General features: G+C 41.9%; 2 protein-coding genes across 3 annotated transcripts in view; one reads left to right on the top strand and one right to left on the bottom strand.

Moving 5' to 3' along the window:
- The window catches only part of GLA (galactosidase alpha), an 11,805-nt gene extending 6,352 nt beyond the window's left edge, over positions 1-5,453 (bottom strand). Inside the window, exon 1 of the mRNA XM_040264949.1 lies at positions 5,061-5,453. Within this exon, the coding sequence (XP_040120883.1) occupies positions 5,061-5,269 (209 nt within the window). The 5' untranslated portion in view covers positions 5,270-5,453. The remainder of the gene's footprint in view (positions 1-5,060) is intronic.
- An 80-nt stretch (positions 5,454-5,533) lies between these two features.
- Positions 5,534-11,511, top strand: HNRNPH2 (heterogeneous nuclear ribonucleoprotein H2). 2 transcript variants are annotated; one of them, XM_040264946.1, is made up of 2 exons: positions 5,534-5,712; positions 9,250-11,511. In XM_040264946.1, the coding sequence occupies exon 2, from the start codon at positions 9,303-9,305 to the stop codon at positions 10,650-10,652; it is 1,350 nt and encodes a 449-aa protein (XP_040120880.1). In that variant the 5' UTR covers positions 5,534-5,712; positions 9,250-9,302; the 3' UTR covers positions 10,653-11,511. The 2 variants fall into 2 exon arrangements, with proteins under 2 accessions (XP_040120880.1, XP_040120881.1); XM_040264947.1 differs by having other exon boundaries at positions 5,594-5,700.
- Positions 11,512-14,219: the final 2,708 nt, after the last annotated feature.

Genomic DNA, 14,219 nt, shown 5'->3' with positions numbered 1-14,219 from the left:
GGTGAAGTCAAGTGGGCCTTAGGAAGCATCACTATGAACAAAGCTAGTGGAGGTGATGGCATTCCAGTTGAGCTATTTCAAATCCTAAAAGATGATGCTGTGAAAGTGCTGCACTCAATTTGCCAGCAAATTTGGAAAACTCAGCAGTGGCCACAGGACTGGAAAAGGTCAGTTTTCATTCTAATCCCAAAGAAGGCCAATGCCAAAGAATGTTTAAACTACAGCACAGTTGCACTCATCTCACACACCAGCAAAATAATGCTCAAAATCCTCCAAGCCAGGCTTCAACAGTTTGTGATCCATTAACTTGCAGTTGTTCAAGCTGGTTTTAGAAAAGGCAGAGGAACCAGAGATCAAATTGCCAACATCTGTTGGATCATTGGAAAAGCAAGAGAGTTCCAGAAAAACATCTACTTCTGCTTTATTGACTATACCAAAGCCTTTGACTGTGTGGATTACCACAAACTGGGGAAAATTCTGAGAGAGATGGGAATACCAGACCACCTGATCTGCCTCCTGAGAAATCTGTATGCAGGTCAGGAAGCAACAGTTAGAACTGGACATGGAACAACAGACTGGTTCCAAATCAGAAAAGGAGTGTGTCAAGGCTGTTATGGTGTCACCTTGCTTATTTAACTTATATACAGAGTACATCATGTGAAATGCTGGGCTGGATGAAGCACAAGCTGGAATCAAGATTGCTGGGAGAAATATCAAAAACCTCTGAATATGCAGAATATCTGAATATACAGATGACACCACCTTTATGGCAGAAAGCAAAGAAAACCTAAAGAGCGTCTGGATGAAAGTGAAAGAGGTGAGTGAAAAAGTTGGCTTAAAACTCAACATTCTGAAAACTAAGATCATGGCATCTGGTCCCATCACTTCATGGCAAATAGATGGGGAAACAGTGGAAACAGTTTCAGACTTTATTTTGGGGGGCTCCAAAATCACTGCAGATGGTGACTGCAGCCATGAAATTAAAAGATGCTTGCTCTGGAAGAAAAGCTATGACCAACCTAGACAGCACATTGAAAAGCAGAGATATTACTTTGCCAACAAAGTCTAATCAAAGCTATGGTTTTTCCAGTAGTCATGTATGGATGTGAGAGTTGGACTGTGAAGAAAGCTGAGCACCAAAGAATAGATGCTTTTGAACTGTGGTGTTGGAGAAGACTCTTGAGAGTCCCTTGGACTGCAAGGAGATCCAACCAGTCCATCCTAAAGGAAATCAGTTCTGAATATTCATTGGAAGGACTGATGTTGAAGCTGAAGCTCCAATCCTTTGGCCACCTGATGCGAAGAACAGACTCATTGGAAAAGACCCTGATGCTGAGAAAGATTGAAGGTGGTAGGAGAAGGGGACAACAGAGGATGAGATGGTTGGATGGCATCACCCACTCAATGGACATGAGTTTGAGTAAACTTTGGGAGTTGGTGATGGACAGGAGGCCTGGCATGCTGCAGTCCATGGGGTCACAAAGAGTCGGACATGACTGAGCGACTGAACTGACCGACTGATGATGTTCCAATTTATGAGAATAAACGGAGACTCATTATTTGGTTCTTGAATAGGAAAACTCAGTATTAAAAAAAAAGCAAACTCTCCTTGTACACTTCTAGACATTTACTAAAACCTTTAACTAATCCCCAAAGGACTTTTTAAGGAAGTTTGCAACATGACTCAAAAATGTCACCTCAAAAGTTATATACATGAATAGTCTATAAAAGATAAATGAAGCTAGTGCTCTACTATTAGCAGTAGAATACACAAATATATAGAATCAAAGAGGAAGTTTAGAAAAGAGATCCTTCAAGCCATTTGATATCATGAAATTTAGTACATATTAAATATAATATTGCTTATAGGAGAACAAAGTCCAGCTGGATTAAAGATTTAAATACTTTAAAAACCCATAAAAATGCTAGTAGAAAATATAAATTTTGTATTCCATTTTATATTGATAGGAAAGAACTTTCTTTGCATGATGCCAGAGCCAGAAATCATAAAGGAAAAACCTGGTGTTTGATACATAAATATCAAAACCAACACATAGCAAGAACCACTGTTTTGGGAATTCCTTTGTGGTCCAGTCGTTAGGGCTCTGAGCTTTCACTGCCAAGGGCCTAGGTTGGATCTCTGGTTGGGGAACTAAGATCCCACAAGTCATGTGAAATGGTCCAAAAAAAAAAAAAAAGAACCACTGAATTCACAACTTATGGTAGACCTCAAACAAACAAAACCCAAAAAGTAAACAAAATAACCCCAAACACTCCAACTGAAAAATTTGGAACAAACAAGCAGTGCAGAAAAGAAATCATGCAAACAAACAACCAATTTAACTTATTAGCAGACGTCCAACTTTATCAGTAATCAAATAAATGAAAATAAAAACACCTACTGGATTGGCAAATTTCAGAAGAATAACAAAAAACAGGAACTCATACACAAGCGTGAGTCACTCAGTCCTGTCTACCTCTTTGCAACCCCATGGACTGTAGCCCACCAGGTTCCTCTGTCCATGGAATTCTCCAGGCAAGAATCCTGGAGTGGGTAGTCATTCCCTTTTCCGAGGGATCTTCCTGACCCAGGGATTGAAACCCAGGTCTTCTGCATTGCAGGGCACCACAGAAGCCCACATGGTTGTTGGGAAGGTGCATTTGTAAAACTTTTGGGGGAGGACAGTTTGATATGAAACAAAATGAGCATACCCTTGGACTCAGGATTTAGACTTCTAGGGAAAAAATCAGATGATGTACAAGGGTGGTTATTAGTAAGCTTTGTTCATAATAATTAAAAATTGAAGAGTGTGAGTAGTTATGAACAGGAGATTGTTTAAATAAAGTATGGCGAGTACATACAATCTGCACTTATGAAACTCTCATTCTGTGCCAGGCACTCACTCTTCACTTTACAAAAGGATCATCAGTTTGCCCAAGATCACCTGGAAAAGCAATAATAAGCTAGAATTTGAACCCAGGCAGGCAGACTTCAGAGTCTTGTTAACTGCTCAAGACATAAACATGATCTCATTTTTATTGAAAAACACTTTAAAAAGAAATTCGTGTTTATATTTACATAGAAAAAAAAAAGGAAAGGTCACATATTAACACTTTAACCATGATTATTTCTGGGTGGTGAAATGAGGGGAATCTATTTTCTTTGTACCCTTTACTATCCACATTTTTTGCCATAATCATGCATTAATTTCATAATCAGATACAAAAATAAGACAACCACCACTTAGGAAAAAAAGGAAAAGACAGAAAGAAATATGGGATGGCCATAATTTACTCCAGGGTCATGATGGATTTAGTCTGAAACTTAGAAAGCCAATTAACTCTTGTCATGTTTGACCAACATCTGTAAAGACATTCAAAGGAATAACTTATGGCCACTGGGATGTACCATGACCGGTGCTTATAGAGGGCCCTCTGCACCAAGGTTGTCTTTATTATGTTTTTAAACAATATCTATCAGTGATTCTTAACCTTTTCTAGATGGAGATCTATTTGAGAATCTGAACAAAGCTCAAGATCCTCTCTCCAGAAAAACACATATACTCACATTTGCAGATTTGCATTAATTTCCCCATAGATTCCAGGCTAAGAACATTCCTTGCCTGTGCCCTCACTCAGTTGTGTCCGACTCTTCGTGACCCTATGGACTGTAGCCCGACAAGCTCCTCTGTCCATGATTCTCCAGGCAACAATACTGGAGTGGGTTGCCCTTTCCTCCTCCAGGGGATCTTCCTGACCCAGGGATTGAACCCGTGTCTATTCTTTATCACTAGCGCCACCTAGGAAGTTGTGGTAAACAATCCATCTGCCAATTAGGAGATGCAACAGACGCATCCCTGGGTCAGAAAGATCCCCTGGAAGAGGAAAGGGCACCCCACTTCAGTTTTCTTGCCTGGAAAATTCCATGGGCAGAGGACCCTTTCAGGCTGCAGTCCACAGGGTCGCAAAGAGTCAGACACGTGGGCTGAGCATGAGCATGGGATAAGAACATTCCTTCCATATGCCTAATTGAGGGGGTTTGGTATTGCACTGTGCTTTGTCCTTCAGATGGGTTATCTAGTTGAAAGTCAACCTGTGTGAGATAAGAACTGTTTAAAGATCACCAGAGTTGGTTCCCTGAGGTAAGAGTTGCTTTCCCAATCTGCAGACAAAGGATGTGTGGATCTGATAGGATCAATATTTGTCTTATCCACTAAAGATCCTCCTCATAAACTTCCAACCAGACGCCATACCCAAGGGCTATGGGGTGGGGAGATCTAGGAGACACTATGGTCTCTCTAAATTCCCTCAAATTAGAGCCAAGGAACCCGTGATCCCAAAAGAAGAAATGACACCCGTCTTAGTCCTGTCTCTCCTACTCACCACAGCTGTTCTCAGTGCTAGTACCCTGCAGAGACAGAGCTGCTGCTGCTGCTGCTGCTGCTAAGTCGCTTCAGTCGTGTCCGACTCTGTGCGACCCCAGAGACGGCAGCCCACCAGGCTCCCCCGTCCCTGGGATTCTCCAGGCAAGAACACTGGAGTGGGTTGCCATTTCCTTCTCAAATGCATGAAAGTGAAAAGTGAAAGTGAAGTCGCTCAGTCGTGTCCGACTCTCAGCGACCCCACGGACTGCAGCCTACCAGGCTCCTCCGTCCATGGGACTTTCCAGGCAAGAGTACTGGAGTGGGGTGCCATTGCCTTCTCCAGAGACAGGGCAGTAGCTCTGAATAAGGGTCTGAACGAACTGGATGGTAAATGGAGAAAAACCTTAGGTGGGTGAACAGGCAGAAAGACGTGGAGAAGCAGAGGTCGCTGGCCAGACTCCCACCCTAAGGGGTCACATGGAGAAAATCTAGAGCTAGTCCCCATCTAGGGGGTCACAGAGAAAATTCAGGGCTAGTACCCATCCAGGGCAGTTTGCTGGGGATAAAAAAGCAGCAGCGATAGGCGGGCTCTGCCTCCAGCTCTAATTTTCTCGCTGAGACCCTCCATCCTTCCAAACACAGCCAGACAAATATATGGAAAGGCGAAGGGAGGAAGGTACCCAATATCTCTGATACCTGATACAGGAATCCGGCTCTTCTTGGCAGTTCACGTTGCACATGAAGCGCTCCCAGTGCAGCCAGCCCATGGTAGGGGTCATCGCCAAGCCGTTGTCCAGGCCCCAAGCCCCAGGGAGCCCGCAGGGAAGCAGGACCTGGAAGCAAAAGGCCAGCAGGCAGCCCAGCCGCAGGACTCTGCTCACCGGACTCACCATCGCGGTCATCATACAGCACAGATTTCCAAGAGTCACCTGGGGTTTTAAATTTAACCTACAGGGGTAAAAAGGCAGAGACGGTCCGTGGAACCCGCTTTGGTCCCCATCACCAATCACCGGTGAGTAATTAAGCCGTGACGTGAATGTTCCTCCGGCAACTGGGATGGTTATCCCCAGAGGCCGACCAATGACCAGTCACAGAAGACGCGCCGCCACCAACCACTCTCTCTCCTTCTGAATGTCGACCCGCCCTATTTTTATACCAGAAGGAAGTGCAGCACTTTAATGATCCGGGGTTAGAGCCTAGCGGTGCTCACGTGACCGAGATCTCACATGACGTAGATCCTCACGTGACCTATCGCTTACGTGAGCAGAAGTAGTTCTGGTCGTCGTCTACCGTCTCGCTATAAGCCGTTTGAGGGAAGAAAGAGGAAAATTATCCGGTATCGTTAGAGGTTGGTGTGTGGGTGGGAACCGGGGACCCGGGGGTGGTGATGATGCAGACCAAAGCGGGGTCCGCGGGCCGCCTCCGCCTTTTTCGTTCCTGCTTTCCCCTCCCCCGCTCCCCCTTCCCCCATCTCAGTGCCGGGAAGCCGCCTTTGCTGCGCCTGGTGGGGAAATGGTGGACGCTCGTGACTGTCTGTGTTTTTGTATATCTGTCTGTCTGGGCGGGTCTCAAAGGACCCTTAAGAGAAACCGTAAGCTGAAAGACATTGGAAAACCACGTCCCCGGATTAGGAAAAACAGATCTTGAGTCCAGTGGTCTGAATGCTAGTCCACCCATTCAGGCACCCCGTCTCCAGTGCCTGGTTGTCTGTAGGGAGAGGCACCAAGCGAATTTGATCTGTAGAGTCACATCTAGGCAAATCCTGCGTGCCTGACCGCGGCGCACAGTGAATGTTTTTACTGAATTAAATATTTAAATAACGTTTATTTTTCCGGCTTTTAACAAGCTACATGTTCAATTTTTGGACTTTGCAAAAATAACGGTATGCTATAAATTGAAAAAAAATACACGTAATTCATCACTCGTAGACAACTACTCAGCATTTCGGTCTGTAAAACGTCTGTATATAACACGCACATAAATGCACAAATTCTTAACTCACAAATGGAATCCGGGTTCCTACTTCAGGCAACAGAGTCCTCGTGGCCTTCCCAGGAGACACAGTGATGAAGCAGAACCTCCGTGTCCCCACACGGGATGTTAAGGCCTAGAGGGCTGTAGGGACATTAAATGGAATGGGTTGTCCAAGAGTTAAGGCAGGCAAAAAACCAGTGTGTAAGAGGGCTGTACGGACATTAAATGGAATGGGTTGTCCAAGAGCTAAAGCAAGCAAAAAACCAGTGTGTAAATCTGTCACTCAGACCTGAAAATGATCTATAGGAAGACTTAGCACTGCACATGCATTGTTCCAGGCACATCTTAGGGAGTTAGTGAATGTTGACTTGCATCTTTGGTGTAGTTTTAGGGACGTTAGTACACTTTGCACTTTCTTTCCAAGAGGCCCACTGTTCCCAGACCTTGTCAGATAAGCCATGCACATACAAAAATAGAAATTTTTATCAAATCTGCTATACCAAATATCACAAAAGTAAACATTTTAATTTGTTTTCTGTTTTTTTTTTGGTGAAATAAAAGTTTCTCTCTATAGAAAATTAGGAATGCACAAAAGAATTGAAAAAAGTTGAAAAAACCATAAACTTACCACTCAGAGTAGCCTCTATTAACATGTGACAAATTTCCCATGCATGCACTTTCCTAACTTTTAAAAGAATTCCAATTACAATGATTTTTAAAAATTAAACTATTTAGAAGTATATAGGGTAAAAAGTGAAATTCCTCTACATTCTTGCTACCCTACAGTGTTCCTTTTCTCAAAAAACAACTTATATGCTTCCAGAACTTGCCTGCATTTACATAGATATAGATGTGCCTGCTTATATTTTAAAATAAGTAGGTTCATACTATACATTATTCCTTCATTTAATTTAGTTTGGAAATCTTCCAGGGTAAGGGCAGATTTAAAAAAAAATACAGCTACATGGCTTTCTAAGGCTAAAGTATAATTCACTCTGTTATTCCCCTATTAATGGGTAATTAGGTTTCTAATTTTCTGCCATCACTAACAATGCAACAGTGAACATTTGTGAGTATTTCTGTTGACCAGGTTCCTGAAAGGAATTCTAGCATGGTTGAAGGATATATGAACATATATCTTTCTCACAGTTGTGGTTATAACACAGTTATGATCTTAGGTCACAAGATTATAGCATAAGTAATTTCTTATGTTACTAGATTTCCAATTTTTAAAGTGGGTAATATTTCATCTTTCTTAGTAAAATATCTTTCAAAGAATATTTAGCTCTATAAACCTTTGTCTGAATTTCAGATCTTCTTAGAGCATATAACCAGAAGTGGATTTACTGTATTAAAAGGCATGACATATTTCCAAATTGCTTTCCAGAGATACTGCATCAGCTTTCACTGCTCTGGGAGTATATTAGTTTGGGAACCCTGAATATCAGTATCAACTTATCTTTCCTATTTTACTTTCACTGTGGTGATGGATGAAAAATGAGTTAATTGTAGTTTTAACTTGTATTTCTGATGATTGATGAGTATTGAACATTTCCCAGACTCTTCTGTATCTTCACATCTGTATTTCCCATACATTTAATCTGTTACCAAGTCTCCCAGAGTCCACTGCTTTGAATGCATAGATCATATCTTGCCTCTCCCCCCTTTTAAAAAGTATCTTGCCTCCCCCCATTTTAAAAGTGCTGTTGCTTTAGATAAACACCTTAACATATCTCTAACAGAGCTCTAGCTGCTCTTGGTAGTGTCACCCCCACCCCCTCTGTTTGAGCGTCACACTGTTGCCATGGTGATCTTTCTGAAAGGTTCTGATTACTTGACTCTCCTCCCCTCACTTTCCTTCTCTTTCCTCCCCTCACTTCTCTCCCCTTACCTCCCTCCCCGCCTCTCTCCTCCCCTCAGTGCCCCATGTAAAACCCTTAAAAGGCCTCTAGCCTTTGTCTGTCTGATAAGACCTCCTGGATGAATCTCTACCTTGCCAGCTGTATCTCCTGCCTTGCCTCCTATTTTATGCTCCATCATAATTTTTAGAATTTGTGGATCCCTGAGCCGGTTAGTCCTTTTCACTTAACTGTTCTACGGTGATAGAAATGACCAGTCAGTCCCTACTTTATAACACCCTTTCACCTTGTCCATAATTATGTCATAGTAGAGAAATGTTTATTTGCCCATTTTGTCTTCAGAACAGATGTACAGTGCCTCTGTAGGACCATGAGTCATTTCTGGGCTTATTGATCCTTATATGCCAGAACCTAGTACTGGATCTGGCAACTGAACAATGTAAAATGAAGATGTAAATTCTCTGTAGTGTCTTTTTTCCATTTATCTTTTTGGCCTTAATATTTACTTGATTTTTTAAAAATTTGTATGAGTTTTTCAATATAATAAAGATAGTAATGTATTTGTTGTAGTTATCTTGTTTGTTGTTTGTTTTTTATGTTTAATCTTACTTTTGATGTAATGAAGTTTTCCATTTGTATATAGTCAGATGCAGCTGTCTTTTATGTGTCAATGTCTCTCACTGATTTCGTTGCCTTTCATTTTGTGTATCTTTTCATCTTTTGTATATCTTTCCTGACTTTGTGTTTATATATGATGAATGTGGAAAACTTAGAACATACAGAAGGAGCCAAAGAAAACATTCCCTGAAACAAAGTTCCCATAATCTTACCACCCAGAAATAGCCACCATTAATGGTATCCAGCACATAAAATAGGTGTCAAATAAATAGTTGTTGAATGAATGAATGAGTTAGAAATTTGGTGAAGTCTTTCTGTTATACAAATGTCTTAAGAAAAAGCTATCAGTGTAATTTTCTATTAATAGTTTGCTTTTTTTCTCTTAACCATATTATGAACATTTTTCCATGACAGTAGTCTTAATTTTTTTTCAGCTATACCGAAATTACATTGACCCGAACCTGACAGCAAGAATTAAAGAACCACCATGATGCTGAGCACAGAAGGCAGGGAAGGGTTCGTGGTGAAGGTCAGGGGCCTGCCCTGGTCCTGCTCAGCTGATGAAGTGATGCGCTTCTTCTCCGATTGTAAAATCCAAAACGGCACATCAGGTATTCGTTTCATCTACACCAGAGAAGGCAGACCAAGTGGTGAAGCATTTGTCGAACTTGAGTCTGAAGATGAAGTGAAACTCGCTCTGAAGAAAGACAGAGAAACCATGGGACACAGATATGTTGAAGTATTCAAGTCCAACAGTGTTGAAATGGATTGGGTGTTGAAGCACACAGGTCCGAATAGTCCTGATACTGCCAATGATGGCTTCGTCCGGCTTAGAGGACTCCCATTTGGCTGTAGCAAGGAAGAGATTGTTCAGTTCTTTTCAGGGTTGGAAATTGTGCCAAATGGGATGACACTGCCGGTGGACTTTCAGGGGCGGAGCACAGGGGAGGCCTTTGTGCAATTTGCTTCGCAGGAGATAGCTGAAAAGGCCTTAAAGAAACACAAGGAAAGAATAGGGCACCGGTACATTGAAATCTTCAAGAGTAGCCGAGCTGAAGTCCGAACCCATTATGACCCCCCTCGAAAGCTCATGGCTATGCAGCGGCCAGGTCCCTATGACAGGCCAGGGGCTGGCAGAGGGTATAATAGCATTGGCAGAGGGGCTGGTTTTGAAAGGATGAGGAGGGGTGCCTATGGTGGGGGGTATGGAGGCTATGACGACTATGGTGGCTATAATGATGGATATGGCTTTGGATCTGATAGATTTGGAAGAGACCTCAATTACTGTTTTTCAGGAATGTCTGATCATAGATATGGAGATGGTGGGTCCAGTTTTCAGAGCACCACAGGGCACTGTGTACACATGAGGGGATTACCTTACAGAGCCACTGAGAATGATATTTACAATTTCTTCTCACCTCTTAATCCCATGAGAGTACACATTGAAATCGGACCTGATGGCAGAGTTACTGGTGAGGCAGATGTTGAATTTGCTACTCATGAAGATGCTGTGGCAGCTATGGCAAAAGACAAAGCTAACATGCAACACAGATACGTGGAGCTCTTCTTGAATTCTACCGCAGGCACAAGTGGGGGAGCGTATGATCACAGCTATGTAGAACTCTTTTTGAATTCCACAGCTGGGGCGAGTGGTGGAGCTTATGGTAGCCAAATGATGGGAGGCATGGGCATATCCAACCAGTCTAGTTATGGAGGTCCTGCCAGTCAGCAGCTGAGTGGTGGTTACGGAGGTGGATATGGTGGTCAGAGTAGTATGAGTGGATATGACCAAGTTCTGCAGGAAAACTCCAGTGACTATCAATCAAACCTCGCTTAGGCAGAGAAAGAGTACCAAACAACAATAGAAATAACAGCCGTGCATTTATGGGAGTTAACTAGAATAGGAATGGTGTCAGGCATATCCAGTATGATTGGTACATGGGAATTATCATTGATTCTGATCACTCTTGGTCAGCTAGCTTCCTTTTCTTTTTCCTTTCATTCCTTTCATTCCTTTCTTTCTCCTTTCCTCCCTCCTACCCTCCCTCTCTCTTTGTTTCTTTTTCTCTCTTTTTTTTTAATAAAAATTAAGTTTAACAGTTTTGCATTACAGGCTTGTAATTCATGCTTACTGTAAAGTGGAAGTCAGGATTGTTTTAAAACTTCAAGCTCAGTAATTTTGAACACTGAAACATTCACATAGGGTGTAATAACAAAGTTCAGTATTGACCATAACTGTTAAAACTTTCAGCTTTCTTCAAGTTAGTTATGTTATAGGAGTGTACTTAAGCAGTAAGCGTATTTAGGTTAAAGCAGTTTCACTTATGTTAAATGTTGCTCTTATACCATGATACATTGAAAACTTTGGATGCATGTTGAGAAACATGCTTTTCTGTAAAAACTCAAATATAGGAGCTGTGTCTACGATTTCAAGTGAAAACATTTGGCATGTTTGTTAATTCTAGCTTTTTGGTTTAATATCCTGTAAGGCACGTGAGTGTACACTTTTAATTTTTTTAAAAAAAGCTCTGGGACAATTTTGAAATGTAATACCAATACTTTAGGAGTTTGGTCATGTTGTTTGTATGAAATTCTGAGGCTTTGATTTAAATCTTTCCTTGTATTGTGATTTCCATTAGATGTATTGTACTAAGTGAAACTTGTTAAATAAATCTTCCTTTTAAAAACTGGAAAAATCTTGTACAGCTTCATTTTTATTACGTTCTGTCTTACAAGCCATTTCTTTTATATAGTCCTCTGCTGGTGAAATTTAAATTGGTTTTAATTTTTAATTATTATAAATATACCTTCAAATCTTTATACATACATCATTGCATATTATTTATTTCTAAGATATATTCCTAGAAGTGGAATTGCTTAGTCAAAGGTCCACACATTTTTGAGACTTCTCATTTATTTTGCCAGAAAGATTATGGTACTTGTGTTTCCACTAGGAGTGTATTTTAAAAATTTTAGCATCCTCATATGAATGAATCCTCATAGGATCCCCATAGCATCTTCAATGAAGCACATTTTTCTCCTTGATCTTGGCCAGTTTGTTAGTTGAAAGTTGTATCCCATTATTATTTTACCTTGTCTTAGACTGATATTGAGATGGAGCATCTTTGTGTTTGTTTTTATGTTTATCCTCGTCACATCCACAGGACTATTGAGCTACTTTGGAGACATTGTACTTTTTCAAGGCAGCATGCTCCAAAATCCAAAGAAGTAAAGGCCAATAAATAATCCTCTTCCTTTCATTTAACTGTCAGTTTAGAAGATCTGAGACACCTTTATATGTTTAAAAGAAGTAGACCTATGTTACAGAAACAATTTGGTGTCCTCCATGAATTCATTAATAGTCTCTAAACACTCTTTAAGGTATTTTTTTTTAATTGGAGATAATTGCTTTACAAGTTGTGTTGATTTCTGCTGTACAATGAGATGAATCAGCTCTTTAAGGTTTTTAAGGGGGCATTTAAACCTTGTTTTAAATCATTGATTCTCAAACTTTAGTATGCTCCAGAATCATCTTATGGGGCTTGTTAAAACATTGGTTACTGGGGCCCACTCTTAAGAGTTTCTGAAATTCAGTAGTTCGGGGGTGGTGCTCGAGAATCTGCTGATGTGGCTGGTCTCAAGACCATGTTTTGTGCTTCATCATAGTTCTCTAATGGGTACAAGCCTATAAACCCTAAAATGCAACTCTAAGAAGCTGCTTGCTCCCTGATTTTTGATTGCCTCCCCCACTATCCTGTATCAAGTAGTTAATGAAAGTATAAATTACATATGGCTATTTATAATACTTTGCATCTCCCATGAGGACTTTGAAAACCTGTGACATCTGAGGTTACCTTACATTTCCACCCATATCATAGTGGCCATTAACAATTACACTTCTCAATGGCCTTCAGGCCTGGGTGCCCTCAGGCCAATACCAGTTGCACCTGAACTTTGATAGATGTTTTTGTAGAATTTCTGTCTAGCCTGGAAATCCTTGGTCTGTTTAGAGCTTGAGGCCCAGAGAAATGCTCTGAAGCCGGAAGCAACTACCAAATTGGTATTACCTGATTCCATTTTATTCAAGGACACTTTTTATTGAAAACCATGCTGAGGATACAGTGGGTAGTGATTTGAAATTCTTCAGTGACTTCTAATTTCTGTCAAAGTTGCCAAGAAAACAAGATACCATTTCAACTCATATCATACCAAGCCAGTTATTTACTTTGCCCTCCTAAGGCTTTCAGGAGGCTTTTTTCAGAGGGTTCACAAGTAGGAGTTTTTGCTTTCCAGGCTGCTCAGTTAATTTTCCAGAACATTCTCTTAGTATAAGCAAAGATTCTTCAGTTAGCCACTAGATGTCACCAAACCCCAGGATAGGCTTGGTTGATCCCGGCCCACCCCACCCCAACCACCCTGTGAACCGATACAAAAGCACTGTAAGTTTTATCTACAAATCAAGGTCTTTTCCTTCATGGAAAATGCTATCAGCAAAAATGAGGATTTCTCCAAGCTGAGCCTCGAGGACTGTTGCAAAACAGCTGCTGATGGAATGAAATTCCATTTTGCTGTGTGTGATACCAGGGTGAGATTGTCACAAGGGCCATTTCACAACTTGCTCCCACATTGACCAAAATTCGGTCTTGTGAATGCAAAAAAAAAAAAAAAAACGCCACAGTGCATGGGGTCACAAGCTTAGCGTGGTGCAAGACCTCGTTTGGGAAAAGAGGGTGTTAGTTTGCGCCTGGAGCTTCTGTGGAAATGCTTTTTCCAAGAGTCCTTTTTCTCCCTTCCTCCCTCCTTTGCACAGGGCTCTTTTGTCAAGCACGCACTTTAGAGATGAGAAAACTGAGTCTCTGGGAGAGTAAGAATCAACCTTGTCTTTAGGGAAGAAGCAGGATGCTGGAGGGAGAGGAAATGACGTCTGGCCAGGGAAAGCGAAGGAAATGTCTCGGATCCTCAGGGGATGATGTAAGGGTAGTCTTGCCCTGGGACGTGAGTCAGGAGGGTGGCGCTGACCAGCGCTGGGTCCAGCGGCTCCTCTATAGCTCCCCAGACTGCAGCCCCCTTTTCCACACGGCTTAGCCTGCAGAGTGACGGTGAGAGGGTCAGGTAGGGGCCCCTCTGGAAGACAGAATTTGGAAAGAATTCATTGCTCCCTCTAACCGTCCGCTTTCCTCGACACTCCCCACCCAACCCCCTAGTGTATTTCTTTTCCCAAGAGAGATAGGGAAGAGGTCTGGCCCTGGCCGTTCGGGGATAAGTACGGGCCTTGTACGAGGGGGCGTGGTTAGCGTGATGACTGACAGCCGGTGGCTTCCAGGAGGAAGGGACTTCTGGAGTCTCCCTGCCCATCTCTGAGAGGGGCGAAACCTACTTTGGTAACCGTCTGCTGCTGCTGCTG

This window comes from Oryx dammah, unplaced genomic scaffold (genome assembly GCF_014754425.2).
Source record: "Oryx dammah isolate SB20612 unplaced genomic scaffold, SCBI_Odam_1.1 HiC_scaffold_23, whole genome shotgun sequence".
Taxonomy (NCBI): domain Eukaryota; kingdom Metazoa; phylum Chordata; class Mammalia; order Artiodactyla; family Bovidae; genus Oryx; species Oryx dammah.
Note: the sequence above shows the minus strand (reverse complement) of the source record. Positions and strands in the feature narration are given on the sequence as shown.

Bases quoted from the DNA above. Each gene is read 5' to 3' on its own strand.
- HNRNPH2 (XM_040264946.1), top strand. From the start codon at position 9,303: ATGATGCTGAGCACAGAAGGCAGGGAAGGGTTCGTGGTGAAGGTCAGG.